The 17,975-nt window shown below is 44.9% G+C and overlaps 1 protein-coding gene across 2 annotated transcripts in view; it reads left to right on the top strand.

Annotated features, from left to right (window-relative positions):
• Nucleotides 1-1,967: 1,967 nt before the first annotated feature.
• Nucleotides 1,968-17,975, top strand: part of TOMM70 (translocase of outer mitochondrial membrane 70) — a 227,165-nt gene continuing 211,157 nt past the window's right edge. The window contains exon 1 of one of the 2 annotated variants that reach the window (XM_086934541.1): nucleotides 1,968-2,282. In XM_086934541.1, the coding sequence (XP_086790667.1) occupies nucleotides 2,004-2,282 (279 nt within the window). In that variant the 5' untranslated portion in view covers nucleotides 1,968-2,003. The remainder of the gene's footprint in view (nucleotides 2,283-17,975) is intronic. The other variant, XM_086934540.1, reaches the window with a different exon arrangement.

Here is a 17,975-nt window from a genome sequence, read left to right as displayed (position 1 = left end):
TACAGAATGTTTATCTATAAGTTGCTTTGCACAGAATGCCTTTCCATCAGTGAATGTGCACGGAATGTTTATCAATCAGTTGCTTTGCAGAAAATGCATGTCCATTAGTTCATGTGCCACAGAATGTTTATCCATCAGTCCCTTTGCACAGAACGACTGTCCATCAGTTACTATGCCACCGAAAGTTTATCCATCTGTTGCTTTGCACAGAATGTTTATCCATCAGTTGCTTTGGAAAGAATGCCTGCCCATCAGTTAACGTGCTACAGAATGATTATCCTTCAGTTACTTTGCACAGAATGCCTGTCCATCAGATAGTGTGCAGCACAATGCTTGTCCATGAAGTTGGTTTGGCCACTTATACACATCTAGAATACAGCACACAACTCAACACTCGTCAGCATTTCGAACTTTGAGAATGAGATGTTTTCATGGCTAATATGTCTGTATGTATATACTGACTTAAGCATCATTGACAAGTTAATAGTCCTGTTCAGCATGCATATTACTGTCTTCCACAGGCTCTGACTGAAGAGAAACAATGTAACTTGTTACTTTGTTTCTCTTCGGTCCTGGTTCAGCGGGAGGAGCTCAGAGCAGGCTGCACACTGCAGCTGCTTTAGAGCAAGCCTCTCTCTCACAGCTCTCTACCGAAGAGCTGAAGGGGCCCCCTTCACCAACCGAAGACTGGGAGCGCACCGCACTGCGGGGGCTGCAGGGGTGTTTGTTACACCCCTGGTGCAGCATCGCTTTGTGCTAACCAGTTTGAGATTGAATTTCCTTCACTGGTTATTAGCCTTTCCCAAAGGCTTAACGAAGCCTGCTGCTCTGATGCCATGTCCATGTGACAATTTGTCTGAACAGGACACCTTACATTTGACCTTTTTTGTGAATGTGTTGCCCCTTTGCGTAAAACTTTATTCTCCTGCTTCTCAGATCGTGTTGATTGGTTCAAGTAAGGCCTGCACTAGTATACTTACAGATGCTCTCCTCCCCTAAGGTCTGTTTTGGTGTGACTAGCTTCTTTATAGGGACCATGAGACATAGGAAGAAGATGCTCATGGCGTAGCCAGACTGCATCCTGTCCACTGCTTTCTGGGAAATGTGTGTGTCTATTTCTAGTGCTTGGTATTGCTTGACTATGTGGTGTGCCTACTTCGTTAAAACGCTATCACTCTTGCACTTTATTTGCTGAATTTTATACTTGGAGCTGTAATTTGTATTTGTTTTTACAGAATGACTTTTTTATATTCTTAATTGTTTGCATGTATAGTCTTATACTGATTTACTTGGGCCTCGTGGATTGTTTAAGTATATATGGTAATCATTTTAACTATTGTATGTACAAATGTTTTTATTTGTGTGCCTTTCTGGCCTTTGGTGGCCAAATAAATAATCTTTGACTGACTGATTGACTTATGCTTTGCAGCAGGTGCTTTAACCCTCTATGCTATTTTATGCTGCATATGCATTAACCACCAAGTGGGGTTCTGACCTTCCATTTCAGGGGGGGGGGGGGGGGGGTTGCAGTTTCAATGCCCTTTTCGAGACTCTCGTTGTTCAAAAGAGGTAATTTCTGATACTTTTGTCATTACATAGTCTTCATTGCTTTGTTTTGCTCACGAGAAAGTGTCACTGGAAGTGCCAACGATTTGGCACTAGCATGTCACTCATACACATGCTGGAAGCATGAAAATGTCACATAAGCAATCTGAAAACGTGCCACCTATACCCATGTCCACTTCACATGTGGTCTTTCATTTGCGATACTGACTCTTAAGAAACAGGATAGATACATAAACCAAAATAAAGAGCGTATTTTTCCCGTAATCTACCATCCAAAATGTTCAGACGCTAAATTCTGAGGTGAGCTGCTTTTCGCTGCAGAGATTTCAAGACCCCACAGGAGCTGTCACCCTCGTCCGCTTTTGATTTTCATGAAGCTGTCAGTATCGTTAGCTTCGGACTCGCTGTTCTGTGCTGCTAGTGGCGGAAGTGGTTGCATGCTCACTCCCGGCAAGCCCTGCTCTTCCGGTGACCCCTGTCCTCTCCCTTGCTGTAGGATCATGGCTGCCTCGAAACCCGTGGAGTCCTCGCAGGGGGGCGGGATGCCCCGCTGGCAGCTGGCCCTGGCCATCGGTGCCCCGCTGCTATTGGGTGCCGGCGCCGTCTACTGGTGGAGCCGCCGGCGAGCGCGCAAGGGCAGCCGAGGGGAAAAGAGGGAGATCGGCGATGGCAGCCCTGCGTCGACAATCATGGTCTCTAAGTCGTCAGACGAGATGGTGAGCGCAGATCCGCGCTGCACTTTATGTCCTTCATCCTACGTGTAATAATATGCGCTGCGGTTACCGCTCCCCAGTCAACCTGCAGCACCAAAGTGTCACTGGCAGGCCTGTTGACTGACAATGCAGAGTTGTTTATGCCTGAGGCTTGACAGCATTTTTGGTGGAGAGAATTGACTGAATAGCCAAAGTCCTCGTTTCCCTTACCACAACGTACCCTGCTTATGCTACTAAGATCCGGAAACAGCTTTGGTGGTTGCCAATAACGCCAGAGCCCGTGGTTTCCAGAAGAATAAGGACGCAATGCTTGTAATTGTAAATTTTATTTATGTAGCTGTTACTACCCCTGGTAAGGCATTGACGCGCTTTGCAGTGAGAAGCATGCTACGCTGGAACCCAAGGCTAGAGGTTTCCTCTAGCTTTGAATAGGGATACATTAAGTGAGATGGGTTACTTAATGAAAGATCTTGGATGTTTTTTGCTAGTGGAGAACGTGTGCCTATTGGATGAGGAGGTAGATATGAGTTAAGCTGAGTAGGTGGCTAGAAGAGTTTTGAAGATGTGGAAGTTTTTTTTTAATACATATAGTTTTGCAAAGAATCATAAACACATATCCAAACCTTATCTACATTTTTGGACTTAAGAATGGAATGCAGAAAATGTATTTATTGGCAAATGCTTAAGATATTTTTATGCATATATAATTCTTATACGATGCATGAACTCAAAGACATATGCCCATAGCCATATTTACATATCCATTAGAGAAGCAGTGAGCCCCTGCTGCTCCCCTCCATGTAGCATCCCAGATGGCCAGTTCTGCTGCCAGAACTGTGGTTTCAATTCATGCGCAAGTACCCCGTCACCTCCCACTTCCCTTCCCTGTGCTGGGCCGACTAAGAAATTGTTTAGCCTTTTCCCGATATTTACGACCTGTTAATGGATGAGTCCCCAGATGTCTTTTTTTGACGGAGACATGGTTGTCAGTTGACATGGTGGCTGAGCCATGTCTGGCACCCCCAAGCTATAGTATTATGAGTAGGGCTCCCGGTTTTATGGTATTTATTTGTTTGCCATTTCCGTCTGTATTTATCCATATCTATTTTTTGAGGATTTTTTCTGTATTAATCCACATTTATTGTTGCCACAAGCAAAAGACGAAGCTACAGCTAGTATTTTTCGACATTTATTTAAATTGACAATGCACACATCCGCTCACTTAAACTAGCGATTTGTTGTGGCTTTAGCAGTGCTTTAAATGGTCCGGTACTGAGTAATTTGAAAAGGAGAGTACCTGTACTTCTCAGTTCTGTTATAAGACACATTAGGATAGAGTACAAACACTTATCAGGAGCAAACATGCCAGCGCTTCTGTATTTCCATCTAAAGCCCTGGGGTGGAGGTTTGTTGAGATGCGTGGAATCCCGGCCTCATGCCGTGAGCTCGAGCTGCTGGGATCTCCAAGCTGTGGAATTACACGTCATTATGTCATGAACATGCGGAGTGGTAACACAGAAACGGGGGGAGGGCGATAGTGATGGACACTCTAGGCAGAGACAACACACCTGACTGGAGGGTGGGTGGGCTAAAGGCATCAGTGGGCAGAGCTGGGCAACTGTATGGGGCCTTGGACAGGAGGAGTCATGGACGTTGGGGGCGGCTACAGCATGATGTTGGCGCCCCTAGGTGTAGAAGGGGCAGGTGAGAGCCCGTAAAGCTCCGATGTGGGAGTGCGAATTTTGAGCACTAGTTACCGTAATAGGGTAGTACTGGAGTGGAAGTACCGATCTACTAGGCCCCGATGAGTGGGTGGTGGTATGCCTTCGTTCTTTTGGAGTCTGATATTTACTTTTTACATAGGGGAAATACACATATCTTTCGAGTTGAAATGACGGAGGGCTGGCCCAGAGGTCACTTGAGAGACAGAGCCTTGGAGATGGTGAATTCTCCGAAGGGCCGGGGCAGCAACAAATGCTCCTACCTGTACACTGATTCCAAATGTGTTTCAGAATATGTGGAGAACTGAAGCTGTCTTTGTTCAATAACATTGTACTCACTGGAAATATGGTTCTCCTAAATGGAATGGGATGCCTTTATTTTCCAATCAATGTGTACAAGTTTGGCAATTCTTCAGGTTTAAAAAAGAGGAGCGTTAGCCAAGATTGTATGAGAAGGCCCTATGTGTACATATGTACAGTATGATACGGGTACTTCATGCAGGCGTGCCAAAGGTATGAACATGACTTTGGGGCAGTTAACATGGGGAGTTATTTACGGTAGCAATGTTTCTGCTCACTTATTTTATTCCTCATTTTAGCATTCTCCTCTGCTACCAGCCTTGTGCTATCAGTTGACAAAGACTGGAATTAGCCATGCGGTGTGTATGTAAAGATTCTGGAGTGTGCATTGAAATATGGGAGTGTACATTTAAATGTTGTGAAGAATCGCTGTATTTTTTTCTATGTGGTCCAAAGCCCAAATATTGTTCTCTTCATATAGAGAATAGAACAAGACAGTACTGGCTTCTGAGCAGCTGAAGCCGTTTGAGCCCAATGGGCTTTGCACGCATGGTATTAACCATTGTGCAACATACAGGTCCCACATTCAATCTCTGTGCGGTCTCGGTTTTTAACCCTTCCAAAGCTTGGCACATTATCCCATTTGCAGTGCTATAAATCCGTAAGAATCTGGCAGCAAGCACTACACAAAAAACTGTAGTTTGCGGTTTTAACTTCCTTTGATTGTTCCAATGTCCAGGTCGAAGGAGTTAGCTGAAAGTCGGGTTGGTTCCCGAGTTTCGCTATAGGGCATATGGGTGGAATCCATGCGCTATGTAATTATTTATTATTTGCACCATTTTTGCCCTTAATTAGATCTTCAGCAGAGGTGTGTAGCAGAGGTGTGTGTGAGTATGTGCGCGTCTGTGTGTGTTGCCACCAGTCTGTGCTCGTCCTGAAAAGCTGGTGATTTCTATTGCCTTTGACACTCTAAATCCAAGAATAGAAAGCGGAGTAAAAACCCGGTCAGATTGACGCATTTCCTTTTTTTATTAAATAAAGTGATTTTATCCGGGACCTTCTGTTGATAAGGAGTTCGTATAAAAAACAGGTCACAAATCCTTGTTATAAAATGTTCAGCCCAGAGGTGCAACTAGAGTCAAATTTCAGGGGGTGGAAAGGGAGGGCTGAATCTTTAAGCAATAGTCAGAGTGGAGCTGCAGGGGCTCTTAGAAGGGGTGAAACAACAGCAAGGTCTCATTAACATGCAAATGGTCTTTTAAAGACCTGTGAAGTGCATGGGTGCAGCTGTGTGTGTGCCCGGGAAGCTGTCTCATCCTGGGCTGCCACACACGACGAGGAGGGGGCGGGGGGCGAGATAGCTCTGGATTCGAGCACGGCAGCGACGCATTTCTCTAGTATTTACCCGTTTTTACAAATAAATACAGACAAAGGAAAAATACATTACGTCTGTATTTATCTGCAAAAATCCGTTTAAACAGAAAACCGGGAGCCCCAATTATGAGTCTCAACAAAGAGGCTAGAGGGGGAGGCATTTCAGTTGTTTTTAAATCCCATTACACCTGCACTCTGGTTAACGAATCCCTGGTGTGCTGTGAATGTGCGCGCTTTGGGATTTCTTTTAACACAAACTATACCATGTCTGGTCTACTAGTTTATCGTCCGCCAGGACCTTCGAAGGAGTTTAGGGGCGCATTCATTGAGACAGTTAGCTCCCGAGCTATGAGATCTGCCAATTTCAGCGTTATTGGTCACCTGAACCTTGAAAATCCCCATGATTCAGAAGCTGGTCATTTTTCTGCTGATCTAGCGGCTTGTCAGCTGCTCCAATTGGTCCATGGCCCTACCCATTCTGCCGGCCACTTGCTAGATCCAGTCTTTTCTAATCTTTTCCAACTCTGTCGCTACCCCCATTGCCATTAATTGGTATGACCACTATCTGGTCCTTATGACCCTCTCGGGGGTTGAACCCCCACAGAGGGTGGTCCACAACCTTTCTGTTAAACGCCCCTGGCATAAATTAGACACCGATCACCTTCTTGCCCTCCTTATGAGGTGCATGCCCAGTTTGCCAGATGATCCAGATGCTGTGTATAACACAGTATCGGATTGGCTCTTCCGCTCGCTGGATGCACTTATTCATGCAAAATGGTCTAAATGTCGCAACACTAAATCTAGTACCTGGTACAATGACAAACTTGCCACCATGCGTAAAGCATTTAAGAGGCTGGAGCTGGCTTGGAGGCAGTATTCCGATCCGATCCAGGTGGGGTGTTATCAGGCAGCCTTTAAAAAGTATCATAGGGCTATTCAGTCTGAACTGGCAGCTTACTTTGCTGACAAGATTAGGTGCAGCAGGAAACCCACCAAGAGTATTTTCTCTATACTTAAAGATCTTAAATCGGCTGGTGTATCTACAGCCCCCACTATCACGTCCGATGAGCACTGTGAGGTTCTTGCCTCCTTTTTTGTCAATAAGGTGGTAAACATCTATAAAACTTTTCCCCAAGCCGCTCTGGGCTCCGACCCCGCGTGTCGACCTCTATCTACTCACACGCTTGCCAGTTTCCCACTGATTACCCAGGACGAGCTGTGCATTTTATGCAGCAAAGTTAAATTGGGTTCTCCTGCTGACCCTATGAAGCCCGAACAATTTATGAAACTGTTACCTGTGCTTCTTACACCTCTGTGTCCAGTGATCAATATATCTCTGTCTACCGCTACTGTTCCCAGGACCTGGAAGCAAGAAAGGGTTATTCTCTTGTTAAAAAAATCAAACCTCGACACAGCTAGACCCGAGAATCTTCGACCTATCTCTCTCCTTCCCTGGACCTCTAAGATCTCTGAGGCCTACATGAACACCATCCTGACAGGTTTTTTAGAGGCAAATAACGTATTGGATCCCTCTCAGAACGGCAGTCTGCTCTTTTAGCTGTGACAGAACACCTGAGGGTAGCCCTGGATGCGGGGAACACTTCGGCACTGATCTGTCTGGATCTCAGTGCCACGTTTGATACTGTGTCCCACCAGATCCTGTTGCAAAGGCTGGAATTGTGGGCCCTGCACTGGATTGGTTTACCTCTTTTCTCTCTGATAAGACCTTCCAGGTAATGGCCTCCTCCTTTCACCTCTTTGGTCCATCCTTTCTATTCAGGTGTGCCGAAGCGCTCAGCCCTTTGCCCTACACTTTTCAACCTTTATGTTCAACCATTGGCAGTTGTAGCCAGAAGCAGAGGTCTTAAAGTTGTCATACGCAGATGACACACAGCTGGTAGTGGCACTCTCCGACGACTCTGTGTAGGACGCTCAAAAATTTCAAAGCAGTCTCGCTGCCGTCGCTGAGTGGATGTCTGCCAACTGCCTCCAGCTCAATGCCAGCAAGTCTGAGGTTTTGCTGGTAGGGAAAATCCCTGAGACGTGGAGTGAGAGCGGTGGTGGCCTGCTGCCCTTGGTTGTCCACCTGCCCCTAAACAAGTGGTGAAAAACCTCGGAGTCTGGGTGGATTCGGCTCGAAGCTTTCAAGTTCAAAACAAGAAAGTGGCAGTGGCTTGCTTCGGCATATTGCAGGGCTCAAACCATTGCGAGGCTTTTTCAATTAGGCAGGTAATCGTTCAAACTTTTGTCCTATCGAGACTGGATTACGCCAGCTCACTCTACCTAGGAACAAACAAGTCTGAGATTCTGAGATTGCAGAGGGCCCAGAATGCTAAGGCCAGAACCCTTCTTGGCCTTCCTAGAACTTGCTCTACGACTAATGCTATCCGTCGGCTACCTAGTTGCCAGTGGCTAGACGTTTTGAGTTCAAGACCCTGTGTATCTCTTTTAAAATTCTGAATCCCTCCTCCCCTGGTATTTTAACGAATCTGTTGTTATCTTATCTTTCCACCTGCCAGCTCCGCTCGATGGGTCATCTGGTGGTTGTTCCCCAGGTAAGGAGGGTGCGGGCTGGTGGGCATTCCTTCTGTATTCTGGCATCTAAACTTTAGCATACTCTGCCACTTCACATCCGCAGTATCAACAATTATCTGGCTTTCCGTAAGGCCATCAAGACCCATCTCCTCCCTTCTTCGTAGGCCTTCCTACTGTCAGTAGCTTCCCTTTCTGTTGCTTGGCGCTGGGAAGCTCCTACGCTGGAGCAGCTGTGCGCTCTTTAAAACCTCATAACATACCATTACATTACACTGCTGTGTCTGTTGATACACGCTTCTCTGCAGGGTTCAACTTTTTGTTCTTTTTCAGAACACTCTCCTGTACCCTGTATTAGGATCGTTTTTAGGTCGAGCAGACCTAACTCTCAATGCGTGAGCATTGAGAGTGTCTGCTTCAGACCTTTTGTGGCCTGTATTTAGGAATGTGGACAGCTACCAGACGCGCGCTTTGACGAGGTCAGATTTCACCTCTGGAGCGAGCGTCTGGTAGCTGCGCATGCGCGAATCAAATCCCTTGCTCACACACACACACAGGCAGCCCCCACCCCTCTGCATGCACGCACACACACACACACACACACAGGCGCGCGCATGCACACGCAGGCATACGAGACACATACAGGCACACTATCCCCTACCTCGCATTCTCTCTCAATCACACAGTCACGCATGCGCACACACATTCCCTCGCGCACACACGCGCGCACACACTCCCCCTCCCCCTCCCCCACCCCTCCCAGGCATGCACGCACGCACTTCACTTCAGCCCTGGGCCCCACTCACCGACTGCGCTCTTCCGGCGGGCTCCTCTCGCGCTCCGCTCCTCACGGCGTGGCGCGTCTTCTCTTCACAATCGGGGCTCCCTCAGGTCCGAGGAGCCCCGCAAAAGGCGCAACACTCCTCCTTCTCCCCGGCCCCCTCCTGGGGACCCGGGCTGATTCGGACCGGCAGGGCGCTCCATGCGCCGGCAGCTCGCGGACCTCGGGAGGCGGGACTTCCGGTTGGCCGCGACCGGATTGGCCGGCCGACTAAGAGCTTCCGGGTCGCCGCTCATTTACAGTCCGAATAAAATATACCTCTATTTGCTTGAAAAAAAAAATCTGCCTCCTTAAATGAATTTCAGTCGCCGTCTTTCATAGTTATTGAAGCTAGTGGCAGACAGCTAGACACAAGGGTAGAGTTGAAACTACGGAGTCCGAGAGGCAGTTCTGTGCGCTTTCCCCTCTACCGCTGCGAAGTAAATGAAGGGCTGAACACGCTGCTCATTAACCCGCGAGGCATGTGAATGATATGCTGTCACTGGAGTGTGAACGCGCGCGGCTCCGTGGCGCGAGCTGCGCGCACGTGTAAATGAACCGCGCTGCTAGCTTTACAAGGAGAAGTCAGTGTTGATGCCGCAGTGTGCAGATTATTCACAGTCAAGCATAGCTTCCCTTCCAGCTTTGTTAGCAAGTTCTACAAATTCACTAATAAGTGCCAAATCCGCTATTTATAGGCGCGAGACAGCAGGGTGGTATGGAAAAGATGTCTGCGTTATCCTCGAAATTGGTAGTGCTTTGTATGCGACTTTCAGAACAACAGCCTTCCTAGAAATGCCAAGCCCTCTCTTCCTTTAGGATATGGAAGTCCCGTCTTTCCTTTTCATTTTCTCTCCTCCTTAATCTTCCAGGCATCAGCATGGCCCTTCTTTTCGTTTTTTATGCATTGTCCTGTCCTTTTCCACTCCAGCCTGTCTGTGTCCTGAGACAGGTTCGATATGCGTTCTGGCACTAAGGCAATGGCAGATGTGCTGCACAAAGAGCCACTGTGGGCTAGTTTTTCGTGCCAATTGTTTAGTGTTGAATGCATACAATTCTAAGAGTTGAAGCAGATGAGGTGAGGTTACAATGACGGCATAGTCTGTGTGTTTGCAAGCAGGATACACTGGTGTGTTAACAGCAAACACGTTGAATGCAAGCAGGATTAAGTCTTAGTGTATGCAATTCGGGTACACTGGCGTGACACTTCCATGCTAGCAAAGTCTGTGTATGCCAATAAAGTCTTTGTGTATACCCGTACAGTACTCTGGAGTGACACTCACATGCCAACAAAGTCTGTGTGCATGCATGCACTCATGCCAGTGAAGTCTGTGTGTACGCAAGCAGGGTACACTGGCGTGACACATGCCAGCAAAGTCTATGTGTAGGAAAGCAGGGGACAGTGGCTTGACACCCACGTGCCATAGAGGCCCGTCTGTATGCAAGCAGGGTACACTGGTGTGACATTCAAATGCCAGCAATGTCTGTGTTTGCAAGTAGGGTTCAGTGGCATGGCACTGACATGGCACCAAAGTCTGTGTGTATGAAAGTAGGGTACAGTGACGTGATACTCACATCAAAGTCTATTTCACTTCTGTTCTAGGACTTTTGTAACAATAAAAGACACAGAACATAATCTTCATAAGTTATTTACAAAAGTTTAAGCTATTGCCATTATAAATTATAATACCTTTTATTTAAGTATTAATTATGTAAAAAAAAATTAAAAGCCATTGTTATTTGTAATATCAATACATGTAAGTCACGTAAATACAACACATATTGAATTACAAGTGCTATATGTGTCACATTTGCAAAAATTATAACTATTGGCATTGTAAATGACAAAGCTAATAATTTCGCTATTTTCAAAAACAAAACCTAACTAAAAAATTTGTCATTTACAATTCCAATAGCTCAAACTTTCCTAATGCGAGACCTATTGCATTGCAAATGCTTGTTTTCATCTGTGTGTACTACTACGGAGTCAGAAGACTCATGACAATGATGATTAATTGACCTTTAGGCATGAGTTTGGCTATTCCACCTGTGGCATAATTCTCAGACTACCCCTGCCAAACACTTTAGCATTGGTAAAAACTTGGTGCACTTCTTCGTCTTGGAAAGAGTCAGAGGAAATCCTCTTCTACATGCAGTGGAACTTTGCGTACACAGACTCCATGCGGAGAAGTCATTAAGAGCTAGAGATCAAAAGGAATCACCTTGCGTAGCAATCCTGTAATCATGTCAAACATCTTCTTGTTATTTTGTTGCCACTGAATCCTGGTATGGAGGCAGGGGATTTGGAGAATGGTTGTCATCTCACACATAGTATGGTTGAGACATTTGCATTGGTGACATTTGTGCGATGATGTGCCATTCCTTTTCTTTGGGACAGGGAAACTAAGTTCTTCCAAAATCTTTTCCTCAATGGTGAGCCTGTGCTTCTTATGGAGTGGCTGTGTGGATTGAGGAAGGCACTTAACAATATGGCTTTTGTAAATGTAATTGTCCTCTTCTCAACTTCTCTCAGTTGCTCCTCTTTGCTGGGATTCAAACATTTACAAAGTGCATCTTTGGTGCTGACAGCCAATCTGAATCCTGTTGGTTCCATAAATGCTGGCCTTGAGATTCTTCAGGCTTCGGGAGTGACTTTTACATGCAATTTTAACTGCAGCGGACTGAGATGACTGTCGAGTGTTTTTGGAGGTGGTCCTCCAGTCAAGGCATGGGACTCGGGCTACTTATTTGCCATGGAGTGGAAACTCTTTTTTTAGGTCTATGCTTGTGGTCGGGAAGTCGATCCACACACCATGAATAGGGACTGTGTTTTAAAGGAATTGGGGTTAGCAACTGTTCTTTCTTGGGCCAAAACCTGAGATATGGTCCTAGTCCTGAATTTAGATTACCATGGGAGCTAGAGATCTCGTCATCTGGGTCTTCGGGGGACACACATTGTGCTCCGCTCTTATCAGAGTTCTGGACAACTTGAGCCCATGTCTCAAAACCCTGTCCCGTTCCCCAATTGCTGCAATGCCTCCGATAACCTCACCGGACAGAGACTCCGTAGAATCCACGCACTGCTTAACTGTGCATTTCCATTGGGGCTGAATAGTTTTCTTGCATTGGTAAGCATTCATGCCAAACAAGTGCTTTTGTTGTGGATTTACTCTACCAAAAGTAACTGTTCAACACACAAGACCACATGCGTAATACACAAAGTATATTAATAAGATGTAATTAAATACCTCTTGGTGTGCGACAAGGGCCTTTCTATCCCCTGGTTGACGTACGTAAAAAAATAATTTGAAGGTATTGGCGTGACTAGTATCTTTTTGTGAAAGAGCATCTCTTGCTGCCCCCGAAAGAAAGTCTGTACAAGCTTTGTTTGCTCAGTTGCAAGCCCATAGGTTAAATGATGAACCCACGAAACCAATTGTTGCAAATTATTTTAATTTTAATCCCAAGAGCTCCCCAACTTTTTATACGTTGGAGATTAGGAGCGTTCACTATTATTCCGCTTTAGAGCTGACACAATTAAGTACTCACTTTGCTTCCCTCGTGGGCATCATCCCAATTCAGAATCTAGAGCAGGTCTTCAAACTTTTGTAGGTTGAGCCCCACCATATGAATGTTTTTAATGTTGGGCCCCCCCACCACCTGACAGAAATTTTTGGAATCTACCGCCACGTGCATATCACGGGCCATATCCGACAAATAATGTTGCTAGATCTGTTTGCCGCTCTGTGGCTTGCGCGTTAGTTCTGCTACAATGTAATTGTAGTATTCAAGTTAGACACACTTCCAGGCCGGGCTGACACACATGGCACCGAACTTAAAGTGTCAACGTCACTGTAGTTAGTGCCAATGATGAAGTAGACTCACAATACTAGGCTATGTGCGTCACTTCCGACGGTCCTCCTGCTGCTGCTTGTATTTCTTTAACTTAACATGCGCAGCTCCTGACCTCCTGAACTCGCCGCTCTGACTGAGGTATTTCCAACAGTAACTAATGCCAGCTGCAACTGATTTTCACCGTTGCCAATGCAGGGCACCGTCGACCATCTGCGGTAAAGATGGCTCGTGGACGGTTCCAATATGATATTGGATCCCACCTGCACCAGTCAGCCAAAGTCAGGGCGAGATAGGCTGGCTGGCTCACGAGTCAGCGTCACTGTGCAGCGCCGGGGGGGAAATGGGGGGGAACAGTCGCAGTGAGAGTGGGTACAGCAATCTGCTGTGCTCATTGGTTGCAGCATGACTGATGTCACATTGGTGGCGGTAATATACCATGTGACTGGGAGGGACCAAGCCTACCGGGCCGCATCCGGGCTCAGCTGCTGTCCAGTGACGATGATTAATAATAATTAAGTTCCTGATAGTGCAGGTAATCTATTAACTAAACTGTAGTTATCAATTACATCTTTTTAAACACTTATCCGCTGCTGCCGTGAATAGATTGCGGTTTCAGTTTTTTTGAGCTACGTGACTAGGTTTGTGTAGTACTAGTAGTAGGGCAGAAAAGCACCACGCCACGGTAGAACACTATCGCAGCATGGGAGAATTTAGTTTAGGATCGGCTCACCACCTTCTGCTTTGGGAGGCCTACAATCAGGAACCACAAGTGATGACAAGAACACCATGCTGCCATGGCGGGAAACATCCGTTACAACGCGGATGTTTCAACACGGTGCTGTTACGACGCGTCCGTAACAACGCAAGTCGTTACCACGACTTGCGCTGGAGGGCGCTAGAAGATTAAAAATAGTAAATTTACTATTCCAACACCTTCCCTAGTGTCCACGGGGACTGGTGTTAGAATAGTAAATTATACTATTCGATATCCGCGCCCCCAACGCAAGTCGTGGTAACGACTTGCGTTGTAAGGGACGCGTTGTAACAGCACACGTTGTGACGGTACGCGTTGTACCGTCACCAATCCGCCATGGCTGACCTGCAGCCATGATGTATCTTTTACCCATGTATGTATGGGTCTGTTTAACAGCAGACAACTGTAGATTTCGCGGCCCAGCCACCGCCGGCATGGTAGAGACGAGACTGCTACAGTGGCGACGAGGCAGCAAATAACTTTATAAGGTCCACAGTCTTTACTATCCAATCGACATACAATGGCGTTAGACCTTTTCCACCTGCGATCCAAGGGCCAGTGAGCAGAGTGGCAGACAAGTTTACCTGAGTGAGGTGACAGGAAGGAGGACTGTGTATGGGGTAAGAAGAACTGTGGATTAAATACCACCACAATCATACAAAGCATTTAAAATTCGGAAAATATAATCAAATAGGAATGCCAGTGGCAGCATGACAACGGAAAGCAATATGTCACATTTAAAAGCCATTCAATATTCTGAAGCTCTCAGGTAGCTTGTTTGTAAATATTTTTAGCCAATTATGACTTTCAAGTCAATGTATGATTCTGTCATTAAATAACAGAGTTATAATATGGAATTCAAAAGCCAAACAACACAATGCAAATTTTGATATTACAGAAATTGTTTTTAAAGATCTAATAACTCACTTAAACTCTGCAGCCAAGGCGGTTTAGAATTTATACAAGTGAATTAATTGAAAGAACGCTCCAATATGTGTGTCATTTCTAATGTTTATATAAATTTCCATAGTCATTACTGCTTGAATTTGCTCGCGAGAAAAGTGTCACTCAGTGGTTGAAATGTCACTCATAATTACACTGAAATTATAAAAGTGTAACCCATAGCAATCTGAAACCATGGCCGCTATGGAACAGTCATTTCAGCTGCAGTGGGAGGCAAGGAGTCTCCTCTGCTTTGAAATCAAACACGTAGGAACAGGACTGTCTCTTCGTTTGCTTTCGTTTTTAGCAAAGGAGACTTCCTGCCTCGCACTGCAGCTGAAGCATTCAGCTCCACCAATTAACCCTCTCCTGGGACGGTGAACTCTTATCACTTAGCAGACAAAAGCATGGCACAGCGCGCCCAGTGATTTCCTCTTCCTCCCTCCTCCAACCCTCTGTCACCGGAGTTTGCTAATGAAAATAAATTCCCATTTGAAATGGGTAAAGATTGGGATGCGGGAAACAGTGGAGGACAACAAAAGCAGATGTTCGGGTCGAGTGCGCGCCCCCCCTGGGATGGTGTCGCGCCCCCCAGGGCGGGCTCGCCCCACAGTTTGGAGAACTCTGATCTAGAGCATGCCCATGCAATGATGTATCACACCAATCAATGCTACATCTTCCAGGGGTGTGGAATTTAATAAAATATCTACGCTTCCATTGGACAGGTTCCTTTATAAATATACTTGTCCTGTAAAAAAAATCCACTTGTCCCTTTGGTGCCAAGTAGTGCAGTGACAAATTATGGCAGCAGTCTTATTATATAAGAGTTCTGACAATATTCTTTCTGTTTATGCCAGGGCTAATATATAGTTGGCTTTGAATCCTAGCAATTCTCTTATTTTGCCACCTTTCCCCTGATCTAAATACAAGGGCTGAAGGTAGTGTTAAGCAATAGTTCCAGGGTTGGAATGCACTTCTGGCTCTATGCAAACCTACTAACTTGAATGTTTTAGGGATTTTCACAAACTCTGGAAATGTACTCCTGGCAATGGGCAGAACAAGTAAAACTTCTTCCAAGGATGGGGAAAAAGTGTCTAAAGGGAAAGTTAACCTGTAAACGCTCAAAAGATTTTCACATGAGCAAATCTACACATGCATATTTGCTCGTGCTAAAATGCAGTTTGCAAATATTTTCTAGGAGTAGGATTTCCTGGCCTACTTATGTAATTTATTGTGAATTTATGAAATCCGTTAATCTGCACTACTTTAAGGACAAATACCATGGGTGCACTTTTGTGACTTAATTTAAGAATTGGCACCCTAATTTGTTCTTGAGATAGCCAAGACTTTTTCTTTATATTAAAATTCAGTTTCTCTCTCTAGGCTGGCTTCACTTTGAGCTACAGCATTCTGTTCTTTCACAATGAGCATATCGGCACACAAAGCAGTTTGGTTCAGTGCCAGGGACTAATGTGGCAATGTGTACTTTTTGAGACCAAAAAATATTGTAGCTTTTTGCCAATGTTTGTTGTATGGTGAGGGCCTGGCAGCTCCCTCAACACTAAAGTTATACAAAACTATGTGAAAACAAGACATGCATTGGCAAAAATAAAAAGGCTGACAATCAATGTCAGACCTATTCGCTTTGCCAACAATTGTTTATTTTCATGTTTCCCATAATCTTGAAACGGGTTGCACTGATTTTCCATTCTGAATATTTTTAGGAATGCTAGCATGCATAAACATATTTTACTAGATGACTTCAAAGAAATTGTACCTTACATTTTATAGGAGTTTAGCAAAATGTTTTATTTCCAAGTTGCATTTTTTTGTTAACATTTTATTTTGAAAGCAAATACTCCTGTCTTGCTTTCAAGCTTATGCAAATATTTGCATATAATCAGAGGGCGTTCTAGGTGCATTATATGTAGCCTCACATTGTTAAACTTTACATCTGTGTGGATACATTTTTATACTGGGACCACTGTCAGCAGTGCTGTCTGAGCTTACAACATTTCCTTAGAGTGCTCACCCAACCAATAAAGGCATTGCAATAATGAACTATGAATGCAAGTTCAAACAGCGTTAACATACGGAAATAAATATCATCTTAAGTGCAGACAATGCCTTTCCCTGACCTACAACGTGGTACTGTAAACTGGAAGCCAAAGGGTTTGTGGTACAGGGGGTGGACCTACTTGTCCCAAGGAAAACTTGTTGTCCGTGACTTTAAACAATATGTCCTGGGAGTCGGGCTATAGAATTTCACACCCCTGTCTTCTCTTCTTTTGTGAGTTTTACAAAATTGATATTAACCCGTTCCATACTGCCGTTGGACGTCGCAAGCGCTACCTCGCTGGTGCTGCGCACGTCCAACGGCTGACGCAGCCCCGCCCGCTCTTTAAAACGCCTGCACTGCAGCGGAAAAAACGCCGCGGTTATGGCGTTATAACGTTTTTAGTTCCTGTTATAAAACTTAGGAATTTTCGGCATTGCACCTAGCTCTACTGTTGTCTTCAACAACTGTCAGATGAAGAGACTTGTACCTGTGTAAGTTAATTCCTTTGTACAGCTGTGAGGTTACGGGGTACTGTGCATTTGCTTTCTTTTAACCATTTATAACTCTTAAAGACACTGTTTCATGCCCTGTGCTAATTTTTATATGTCTCTCATATGTATTTATGTATCTATAAATGTCGTGCTGGTATGGTATACTAGACTTTTTATGCATTTTATGTATTTGTATGGTTGTTTTGAAACTGCATCAATGAATCAATAATAACTTTATTCAATCTAAGTAGCTAGTGATCACCTGATATATATCTAATACAACTATGAATTTATATAGGAATTGACGACAGAACACCACATTTCCTAATGCTTGTGTATGTGAGCAGCAAGAGAATGATCAGACTTAACCTCACAAGGCATGATAGGCTCTTTGTTTTAAATGCTAGAAGAAATGAGCCACAGGAACTTTAATCTTATGCAAGAACCATCTACATCAAAGAGCACATACTCAAGACTATGGCACGTAAAACAGCCTTTTGACTTTCCCACAGCAGTATTCCTACATTCAGAATGGCTTTTTCCAAAAGATAAAACGTTAAAACCAAATAGATACTGCACCTTGTACATTTGCAATTAGTATTTTGCGTGGCTTCCACAATATCCCAGGTAGCCACATTTTCTGATGATATTTAATCACAAGGGCCATTTAAAGTGGTAGAGTACTTACGCTTGTTTTGAAGAATGGCAGTGCTTGAAGGCCTCTTAACTACTGCTGCCTATTGTGGCTATCATTCATTTCCATCATTTTGTACTTATTTATACCATTATGTAAGAGGGCCAAACAAGCACTAATCAGTGTAGGCTCTGCCCAAAAAAGCAGTCTAGAC

Source organism: Lissotriton vulgaris, chromosome 8 (genome assembly GCF_964263255.1).
Source record: "Lissotriton vulgaris chromosome 8, aLisVul1.2, whole genome shotgun sequence".
Taxonomy (NCBI): domain Eukaryota; kingdom Metazoa; phylum Chordata; class Amphibia; order Caudata; family Salamandridae; genus Lissotriton; species Lissotriton vulgaris.
Note: the sequence above shows the minus strand (reverse complement) of the source record. Positions and strands in the feature narration are given on the sequence as shown.